General features: G+C 43.9%; 1 protein-coding gene across 1 annotated transcript; it reads right to left on the reverse strand.

Moving 5' to 3' along the window:
* Window positions 1-6,782: 6,782 nt before the first annotated feature.
* Window positions 6,783-9,550, reverse strand: amigo1 (adhesion molecule with Ig-like domain 1). The gene has a single exon (XM_072278697.1). The coding sequence runs from the start codon at window positions 9,284-9,286 to the stop codon at window positions 7,742-7,744; it is 1,545 nt and encodes a 514-aa protein (XP_072134798.1). The 5' UTR covers window positions 9,287-9,550; the 3' UTR covers window positions 6,783-7,741.
* Window positions 9,551-10,286: the final 736 nt, after the last annotated feature.

The raw sequence follows: 10,286 nt of genomic DNA on the forward strand, positions 1-10,286 counted from the left end.
GAAGAAAGTAAGTTAGCTTTATTTGTCATATGTACATTGAAATATACAGTGAAATACGTCATCTGTGTTAATGACCAACATGGTCCGAGGATGTGCTGGGGGATGACCTCAAATGTCCCAGTGCTTCTGGCTCTACAACTTAATAACCCTAACCCGGATGTCTTTGGAATGTGGGAGGAAACCAGAGCACCCGGAGGAAAACCATGGCATCACAGGGAGAATGTACTAACTCTTTAGTAGTGGGACTGAAGCCCTATTGCTGGTGCTGTAAAGCATTGTACTAACCGCTGCAGTACTGTGCCGCACTGTGTGACTTGGAGGGGGACCAGCAGGCAGTGGTCTTCCATTGTTCCTGCTATCTTTGTCCTTCTTGGTGGCAAAGGTCACGGGTTTGGAAGGTGCAGTTGGAGTGGCCTGTGCAAGTGGCATTTTGTAGATTGTACACATTGTACCATTGTGCACTTATGACAGAGGGACTGGATATTTAGGGGAGTGGATAGGGTGTTAATCAAGTGGCTGCTTTCTATTGGATGGTTGAGCCTTTGAAGAGTTGTGGGCACAGGCAAATAGAGGTTATTCTATTGTGCTTCTCATTTGTGTCTTGCTGATGATGGAATGATTTTGATGGTGTTAGGAGGTGAGTCATTGTCCCAGATAGCCCTCTTACTTGGTCTCGTACCTGCCCCAGATAACCCTCCTACTTGGTCTTGTACCTGGCTGTCCAGTTCAGATTCAGCTTCATTTATAAATGATGATCGATCACGCGTACATCGAAACATACAGTGAAATGCGTCATTTGCTTTAATAACCAGCACACCTAAGGATGTCCTGGGGGTAGCCCGCAAGTGTTGCCACATATTCTGGCGCCTACACAGTATGCCCGCAATGCTTGGCAGAACATCACTGAACTCAACAAAGCAACTGAACAACAGCAGCAAAAATAAATCCCGCTACTCTCTCCCAGGAGAAGCTGGCTTACAGTAGGAAACCAAAATATGTACGCCTGGCTGAACTGCCTTTCCCACACGCATGCCAAGCCCCACTATCCTTGATGGAGATGTTCTTGGAGTCTCCTCTGTTTTCCCTTTAAACATCCATGAGTAAGTATGTAGGAGTTAACTGTTTTCAGCAGATTCATTAATTGTGAGATCATTTAGAGCTGCCTATTGCATTGTGGTTCTGTTGATTAGCACACCTTTAATCCTGGAGTATAACTTCACCCAGCTGGTGCCTATCATTTTTAGCCGTGCCCTTGGCTGGATAGTGATGATCCAGTGAGAGATATGCCAGGTCATGAAATTAAAGACTAAGGTGGCATACATTTTTGCTGCCAGTGTTGGTCCACAGTGGCCTGTTTCTGAGCTGTCTGATCTCTTCATCGACAATTCCATTTAGCATGTTTGATGAACAGGTCCTTGATGTAAAGGCAAGACTTTGCCTGCAAAAGTGACCACCGCAAGTCACCTGCAGCGGTCAGTTGTTCCAACTCTGCCATGGATAGATACATCTAATGCAGCTACATTGGCAGATGTGGTAACTTACTAAATGGCTAATATTCTGGATCTGAAATCATGGCAGTTCTAAATACTAATATGCTGCTAGGGATGATTTATAGGTCTAGATAATTGCACCACAGGGGTTTTCTGTGAGACTGATGCTGTTTTCAGGTAGGGGAAATACAAAGGCCCGATGCATATCTCTCTGTACAAGTGTATAATGAGTTACCAACCTCCCAGGGCTGCCCTGCAGGTTTCTGGGATTGATGATTAATGAACAGAATGCAGGGAATAAAATCATTTAAAATTGTATTGATGTTTTTCTTTCCTTTCTTTAATATCTATTAGACATAAAAACATTTGAAATTGAAAAGTCAACTATTACTAAATTGATCATCCGGAGCCAGTTCAACTCCTAATCAGTTGAGGGGTGCTGTGATCACTGACAATGTTAAGGGATAATGACAGATTCTAGAAGGTAAACAATTCAAGGCACGCCATTGTACAGTGAGTTGCCCAGCAGTAAATCATCAAGAAACAGCAACGCTTTCTGGGAGTTCCCAAACTGGGGTCCACAGACCCTTTAGTTAATGGTAGGAGTCCATGGCATTAAAAAAGTTTGGGATCCCCTGCTTTATATAATTGGGATGTAGTCCTGTGTAATTGGACCCTACACTGGGGGGCATGGTAGTGTACTGGTTAGCACAATGCTTTACAGTCCAGGCAAACCAGGTTCAATTCCCGCTGCTCTCTGTAAGGAGTTTGTATGTTCTCGCCGTGACTGCGTCTGTTTCCTCCGGGTGCTCCATTTTCCTTCCACAGTTCAAAGACGTACCAGTTAGTAGGTTAATTGGTCATTGTAAATTACCCCCAATTAGGCTAGGATTAAATCGGGAGATTGCTAGGCGGTGTGGCTCAAAGGGCCGGAAGGGCCTATTCCACGCTGCATCCCAATAAATAAAAATAAATAAAACTGATCTTATCATAGATCGGTAATACAAGGTTTAGAAAGAAAGATTTGTGTTTTTCACAGCACTTTTCACTCTCGGTGTACATCAAGGCCAAAAGGCTTATTTTTATGCTGTGCACCTCTGTGATTCTAAGACCCGCGCTGATTAAAATGAGAATAATTGCCTATCTCTTTCTAGATTAGGTAAAGCTTTCTGGTGTACCTCTGAGAGGCAAGCGTTTATAAAGGCTTGTGATTTCATACTATTTATATGGACAGTCTCATTCCAGTCTGTTTTGGGAGGAAAGATGCAGTGTGGGTTTCCCGGTATTTAATACCACATCATCCATGGAAATCTTTCTGTGTGCTATCAAAAAGACAAATACTCAGCCATCAATATCTCCAGCAGTTAGCTCTTATTGTTGGTTAAAATCGAATGACCAGTGCCCCCAGTGAAGATTTTCATAAAAAGGAAAATTACAAAATGATATCTCACAATCATGGCTAATACCTTCTACGGATTTAATTTCAGACTAGGCTGCCAAATAACATGTAAAGTCACAAAAGCAACAGACAAATACAACATTCCAGCCTGGAAATTGAAATTCCAGCCCCGTGGCATTGTGTAACAAGTCAGCATGTACCCTTACGATTGTGTTTCTTTGTGAGGAGTGTTCCATTTGGTAATTTAAAATTGGAACAAATATGCTTCCCCACAGCATATTATTACATTCATACTTAGGAGTATGAAGGGCTGCCGGCTACGTTTTTACTGAGGCTCCAATTACAGGCAGAGTGGAAGTAGAAATGAGAGTTATAATGAGGCAAGGAAATGCGAGCCTGCCACTATCACCCCCCCCCCCCCACCTGGGATTCGTAAAACATGCATAAGCTATTTAAGGAGTTAGGGAGAAATTTCTTTACTCAAAGTGGCTAGAACTCAGTGCTGCTTGGATAAACTGAGGTAAATTGCACAATTTCTGCTTAATTGGAAGTTCAATGTAGGGAATAGGGAGAAGGAAGAATAGGGCAGGAATGGTAAAAAGCACTCAAAGGTTACTCAGAATTACATAAACACCACTTAGTGAGCCACTCCGTGCCAGTATTTATTCTCCACACTAGCCAGCTTGCACCCCATCTCACCTTGTCCTGTCCTTCTTTCTCCAGTGCAGTATAAATCATGCCCTGGTGATAATAATGTCTAGTGGCCCACATTTATGTTATAAATTTCTTGTAACTTGGAGTTGCCTATATTTCTAACTTCAACCTGCGACATTCATTTGACTTCCAGCTGAAGTTGTCTACAGCTGCCACTGAGACTCGAGTTATTTTAGCTAGGGGAAATATCCAGTGGCCCTAAAGAATTTAAAACAAAATCTCTTAGATTCCAAAATAGATTTGCTTTACACTTAATCGTTGTGGTGTCAGGTGGTGGTTCGAACCAAGAACGTTTGTAAAAGAGCAAGAGTTAATTTTTTTCCAAGTTCTATGTACCTTTAATTCAGCTCTACATATAAATATGTAGGTGAAATTGTTCATAAGTACTTGAACAGCCAGGAATTCAGAAATTAACAATACATTAATTATACATTAAAAATACTGCGTTTTATCAAACCAAAACTCTTGACAATGATATTGAGAGTTGAATGAGTATAATTCACGCTGGATTTGGTAATTTCCTATCAGGAGATGCAGTGCGAGCTAGATCATTTTCATCAACAGGGGATTACGTTGACAGCATTTCTGTTAAGAGATTATTATTATTAGCAGTAGATTAGTTGGGGTGAGGGCAGCAGGTGTGTTATGATCAGATTCAATCATTCTCTGGATTAAGAATAATCAGTGAAACCCCCAACTCCAGGAGAAAACCCTGAAACTGATCAAAAGGTATTCAGCCATGGAAAGAACTGGACTTTGTGCACACTGACAGCCAAAGGCTTGTTATTGAAAAGGGACTCACGACGAAGGACAGGATGAGAGCTGGCAAGACTTCTGCTCTAGACTCTATGCACACAGATGAGTTTACAGTTACACGATATGATAAGTTGCTACCAAAATCACAATACATTGTACAAGAGTGACATTAGGAGGGACATAGATCACCACTGCAGAGGGCAGTCTCCTACGCTCTGCTTTCAAGACACTTGAGAAAAGCCAGTAAGATAACAGTTTTCTCTGCTGACGCATTCAACAACATGATTGACCGAACAATATTTTACACTATTTGTTTGCTGTTTTTTTTTAAAAACATCTTTGAGTTCACAAACAGGCATATGAATATGATGGCTGAGTCAGCTTGGAGCAATTTGGAACTGATGGACCCTAGCTATATTGCCAGTTCTGCATTAATCCTTGATTGCGGGATAAGTGCAGATCTCTGAACAAAGTGCTTTTGTAAAAGCAAGTACTACACTGACCACTACCCAAGTACTTGGAAATCTGGCTGTTGTTTGGTGATATGGTGTGTGTCTAAAGTTATTAGGTGATCTATTGCAATTGCACGCAGGCAGCAAAAGGCGTCTACCCCAATTTGGCTGGACACAAGCACATGATCCAGTCTGACCTTCCTTGTGCTGCACTAGAGCTAATGCTAGTGCCAGTGTCATTTTTCAGAAGAGATGTAACCTAAGGCTCTGAACTTAAAGGTGGTGGTAAATGTTCTGATGAAATCAATGCCAAGAATAACAGGGGAGATCTCTCTGGCAGCCTGGTTAATACTTTATCTCACAGCCAACATCAGTAAAGTAAAACCACCTAGCCATTGTGTTGCTAAATCTGGGAGCATGCTGTTTACAAACTGCTGCATTGCAACTGGATCTTTTTAATACTGTTCCCTGCTGCACATCCAGTACTGCTTGCTCTGAGGGAAAAACAACTGGGGATTTTTTTTGCATAAAAATATAAAGTTAGTGATTAATCTTACTCAAATATCAATAAACTGGAACAAAAGAACCGCAGATGCTGGAAATCTGAAATAAAACCAGAACACTGACTCTGTTGCTCTTTCCACAAGTGCTGGCTGACCTTCTGAATGTTTCTGGCATTTTCTGTTTTCACATCAAAGATTGGAGAGAGAGAACCCGGGGGATGATGGAGCCTGATTTTTTTTTTTGTTTTCTCTTTACACAACTTATTTTTAGATTATCTACTCTTTAATCATTTATTTTGATAACCTTTCTCGGTTTATTCAGACACTTGTGATTCTATAACACGCCCTCTGTTTATGGAGATGGTAACTTGTACTGAACCCCAATAATCAGAAGACTTCTCAGCATCTTAAAATCGAGGAACAGAACCACCAACAGTACAACTTTGGGATATTGGGTACATCTCCCTCAGGTAAATCATAACAAAATCGTGTCAAAACCTCGCACCACCTCAACAGTCAGTATGTTTTCCTTCTTTCCATTTGATTCTCCCTCTCTTATCAAAAACCATCATATTCTTTATCACACTATAAACCAGAGGAACTATATGAAGTAATAAAGACAAGGTAAAGTATCAAGGCACTTAACAGAAAACTGGGCACAAATCACAAGACGCAAACAACATGTGATTGTCTAAATTCCTTGGACGTGTTGTTGCCCTGAAACAGATTGTAATTATAGACACCACAAAAACATGAATCATTACTTTTGAAATAAAGATCGACATCTTCAAGCAGATGTATGCAGTACACTCCATTTGCAAGCCTTCATGCAGTGCCTGTTTTTAATCTCAGACCAATTCAACTTTAGTTATGTAGATGTTTCACTTTGTATCATCCTTAAAAACTCTACGACTGTGTGTAGGGGAATTGGTGACGAACCAGTGAGATGTTAAGTGTGCTAGAGATAAGTTGGGGGTGACACTGTTTCACTGCATGCTATAGAGAGGTGTGCAAATATTCATGTACTGCAGTGCTTGCATTGGACTGTTGGAGTAACACAGTGTAAAACATAACACTTAACACTGAGACAAGGAATATTTGAGATTAACCTGTTATTGCACCAATCCATATTCTTTCTACTTTACCACAGTGACTATACTTCTAAAAAGTACTTCATTGGCTGCGAAGTGCTCTGGGCTATCCTGAGGTCATGAAAGGTGCAATATATATGCAGAGTTTTTTTTATTAGCTGGCTCTTATCTCCCATTTACCGGCTTTGTTGAGTTTCAGGCATGCGTTAATGTCAGGTCCAGTGTATTCTTTGCTCTGCTAATTCTCCCTGTGCAGCAGTTCCATAGGTGCTGGTTAATGTTACCTTCCAATATCTTCCTCAAGCGGCTACCCTTTGGAGATGAGCAAGCCTCATCAGACTAGTCACGACACAACCCACTTCAGACGAAGTCGAATCGAAATACCTGATAAGAAGGCATTCATTAATTTGTTATTCCACTCCAGCCCAACGGATGGTAAATCGATTACGATAAATACTGATAAACCAAGTTTCACACGAGCTGAGGCACTAGCCCCATAGGTATCACTGAACTTTATCGATGTTCATGAATTTTTTTCCCCCTATTTTCCTCAGTAAGTTCTGGAAACTGTTACGGTGTGCACCATCCTGAGTTCAATTCTGTCCATTTTGCCTCAGTGCACTGTTGCAGGATTAATTAGATGGGAGAGTGCACTGACTCTGAACGTCCAGGTCTGTCATCTACTGCTGTAGGACAACCAGTGATCCCTCAGTAAGCTTGTTCCCAGATGCATGCTGCGATGCCACCATTATGAATTTCTGCTGGGATGACGGGTTGGTGATTCTCTAATTAATTGGCCACTGTTTAAGATTATTCCACCTTTGTTGTTATTATTTTGCTTTTGCTGATGTACAAGGTGGTTAGCATTTCATTCCCCTTATGCCTGTCTTATTGGGCCAGTAGAGGGCTTTTCTGTTACTCTGACCTTTTTGAATATTTCTTTAGAATCCTGTGGGTCACCTGTGGGCGTGCCCTACTGGCTAAATGGGTTTAGCCGCATCAGCCACTCGACTCAGTCGATCCAGTCACTAGTGGAGTAAAATGGTAGTTTAGAAAGCTGCAGAGCCTATACACAGTAAGCCAGCTTGGAGTACAAAATAATTTAAGAAAAATAAATATGGATTATCTTCAACAGTTAAGATCTCGCTGTGATCCTTCAGTCTACCTTTTCAGGTTGTGCCTTGGCGATGTTGCTGCTAATTGTTTTAGCAAATCGAGACCCACATGGGTGACCCCTTGACTCCTGATGAAGCATTGCTAAACATCGGCACCACTCACCCGGCAGCCTGCCAGAAGCCTGTGCCCACTGCGCAGACTATGGCTCAAACCCATTGTGTTAGATGACAATGGGAGAGTCTGAGGACACTGAGCCAACGGACCCACAGTCAGATTTCTTTCTGGGCACCGTTAAGAGTCTCTTATCCTCGAACTCTTCCACGGCATTTGGTTTGTGTCTCCCATTCTGCCCTTGTGCTTCCTTGGCTGGCTCGATGAACGCCACGCGCCGGTCCATGGCCGCTTTATCCGCAGAGATGTCGTGGATGGAGCTGGCGCTCAGCATGGACGAGTGAATGCTTTCTTCCTGCTGGCTTCTCTGTTTGTCGGCATTGTTCCTGCACCGGCACCGGCATGGCGTGAGGTACAAGTAGATGAGAACCAGAACCACACTGGCAACACACCCGACCAGTGTGGTGTACGCGGTATTCAGTGTCTCGTGCATCGCACTTGCCGTGGAATTGTGCACCCTCAGCTGCACGTGGATCGTCTCGTTGAACTGGCTGCTGCTGGCCAGGCAGGTGTAGGTCCCCGAGTTCTCTGGCCGCAGGTTGCTGAGCTGCAGGTTGCCGTCCGGTAGCATCTTGAGACTCTGGTTGTCGTGGCCAGCCTCGATGGTCTTGTTGTCTGGCGTCACCCACACCTTCATCATGTTCCTTAACCTGGTGTCGCAGTGCATCGTCAGGGTGCCCTCCAAGAAGGCCTCCACCTCCGAATCCACAATGGTGCTGCAGTTCATGTACCGTTCTTGCAAGTCAAACAGCTTGATGGACACCTTGTGGTTTAAAGGCAGGACACACTTGTATTCATTCCTGAAGTCCACAGCAGAACTGAAGTGCCTAGTATACCACTGGTTGACCATAAGGTACAAGCTACAATCACAGATCAATGGATTATTGTGTAAGTACAGACCGTTTTTAAGATATGCAGGTAGATTTTTGAGCTCCTGAGTGGGAAGGGACTTTATCTTATTATTAGACACATCCAAAAGTTCCAGTTCGGGCAACCTGGTACTTTCTTCCACCAACTCCTGTGGAAATCGAGTGATCAGATTCTGACTCAGGTACAACTTCTGAAGCCTGTCCAGGCCTTCGAAGGCTGTCCGGTCAATCTGAGAGATCTGGTTATTGTAGAGCAGAAGGACCTCCAGCTCTTCCAGCCCGTGGAAGTGCAGTTCTTCGAGAGTTCTCAGCTTGTTGGAGGACAGGTCAAGGTACCTCAGATGCGGCACCTCCGTGAAAGCTTCCTCCGATGTGAAGAACAAGCCATTGTGGCTGAGGAGCAGGGTGTGGAGTCTGTCGAGACGGACCGTGGTCCACTCGGCTCTCAAGCGCGTCACACTGTTGTAGCTAAGGTCCAGGACCGCTGTGTATTCGGGGAGAGAGGTAGGGATGTTAACCAGTCCCTTTTTAGAGCAGCTGACGATGTTACTGGCGCAAAGGCACTCGGAGTGACATTTCAGAGCAGATACGTTCACAGTTCGGTGGCCACACAGCGTCAGGAAAAGCAGAACAGGCAGGTAGGAAAATACGTAGTTGTATCCTCTAGTCAGGTAGAACTCCAGCAGGCAGCTTATCCACATGGCTAGGCTGTAGGAACTGGTCATCGAGTGTGCCAGAGTAGATCAGGATTTACGCCACACAAGGGAGAGTCATTGGCTGGAGAGAGGCATTGCTGGCACGGGGAGCTTGCTTCTGGAGCCGTAAATAATTGAACATCGTGCAGAGAGCAAGTGGGAACTGGCATTGTGCCACAGTTCCTCCACATTTACCAATAAAAGTCCCCCTTGGGGTTTCAACCATGCCTGATATTTAACTCATTGCAGCCCAGTTTCGGGGATAAACACGGAAAGTTTTTACTTACTGGTTGCAAAAATAAATATTCTGATTGCTTCTCCTGAAGGAGGTTCCTTTCGTTGGACATCAGAGGTGGTTTCACGGCACTAGGTTAATCACCTTCCAGCCAGGTCCCTTTTAAATGCGGATCAACATTTCAATATTGCGGCAACAGCAGGGGCAATAACAGCCCCTCAAGCGTCTCACGACGTCTTCACCATCTTTTAAACAAAAATAAAGCAAAGACGAATATATGTGTCTTAGATGGGATGGAAGGACGATGGTTTGCAACGGGAGGCGGCAGCAGGAAGCAAAGACTTCTTCGGATGGTTGGCAGCAAGGGAGCGAGTGTGGGCACCAGGAAACCCCTGCCAGCAAACCAGACCGCAACAGAAATCCGACAGAGACTCCAGCGGACGATCCCAGGTTGAGAATGCGGTGCTTCCCTCTTCTGACCTCCTCATTCAGCTCTCTGCGCACTCAGCTCTCCGCAAGTGACAAGATTGTTTATTTCTCTCCTCTTCGCTCTATCCCGATTGGAGGAGAGAAACATCCATCAGGGGAAGCCGCAGCTTCGCCGTCCCATTGGCCAATCTCGCTGTAGCCAGCCATCCAATTAGTGCAACCTTTAGTTAACCCATTGAATGACTGGTTTATTGCCGAAGTGACTGCAGTACTCTCACCATCTTTGCAATGTCCACGAAAGAGAAAAAAAATCACAATCATTTAGAGGTTTCATTCAATAAACGTATTTCGTTAGCTCTCCCTTCC

This window comes from Mobula birostris, chromosome 14 (assembly GCF_030028105.1).
Source record: "Mobula birostris isolate sMobBir1 chromosome 14, sMobBir1.hap1, whole genome shotgun sequence".
Classification (NCBI taxonomy): domain Eukaryota; kingdom Metazoa; phylum Chordata; class Chondrichthyes; order Myliobatiformes; family Myliobatidae; genus Mobula; species Mobula birostris.

What these genes read in the sequence shown, in the direction of transcription:
- amigo1 (XM_072278697.1), bottom strand. Translation starts at nt 9,286, where the DNA reads ATGACCAGTTCCTACAGCCTAGCCATGTGGATAAGCTGCCTGCTGGAG.